The 419-nt window shown below is 31.3% G+C and overlaps 1 protein-coding gene across 1 annotated transcript in view; it reads left to right on the plus strand.

Moving 5' to 3' along the window:
- Positions 1-175: 175 nt before the first annotated feature.
- Positions 176-419, plus strand: part of LOC110415163 (putative amidase At4g34880) — a 2,506-nt gene continuing 2,262 nt past the window's right edge. Inside the window, 1 exon segment of the mRNA XM_021426722.2 lies at positions 176-199. Within this exon segment, the coding sequence (XP_021282397.2) occupies positions 176-199 (24 nt within the window).

Raw genomic sequence — 419 nt, forward strand, 5'->3', positions numbered from 1 at the left:
TCTCGTTTGGCCTTATGGTTAGGAAGATACGAATTTTTGAAGTTAATTGAAAATTTGGTTTTAACAGTTTTGACAACCAAAATTTGGGTCACCAGAACTCTATATTCTGTTAATGTTTTTGGTTGTTTCTTTAAGGGCTTTTGTAGTTCAAAATGAGATGTTTAATTTGGCATCAATGGCTCGGTTAGGGGCTTCCTGTGTTAAGAGAATGAAAGCCTCAAAATAGGCTCATTGATACTGGAAACTCAGAAATCTGAATAATTTTGTGATGAATTTTAGAGTTTTGGCTTTCAAAACTTAGGAATTTTGTGCTTTTTTTAATCAAAACAAGTTCTGTTATTGTAGTATGATATGAAGATTTCAAAATGATTCTGATTTTATCACGGGAAATAATTCAGATTAAGAGTTATAAGAGTTCA

Source organism: Theobroma umbraticum, unplaced genomic scaffold, assembly GCF_002168275.2.
Source record: "Theobroma umbraticum cultivar Fairchild unplaced genomic scaffold, ASM216827v3 scaffold_147.0, whole genome shotgun sequence".
NCBI classification, from domain to species: Eukaryota; Viridiplantae; Streptophyta; class Magnoliopsida; order Malvales; family Malvaceae; genus Theobroma; species Theobroma umbraticum.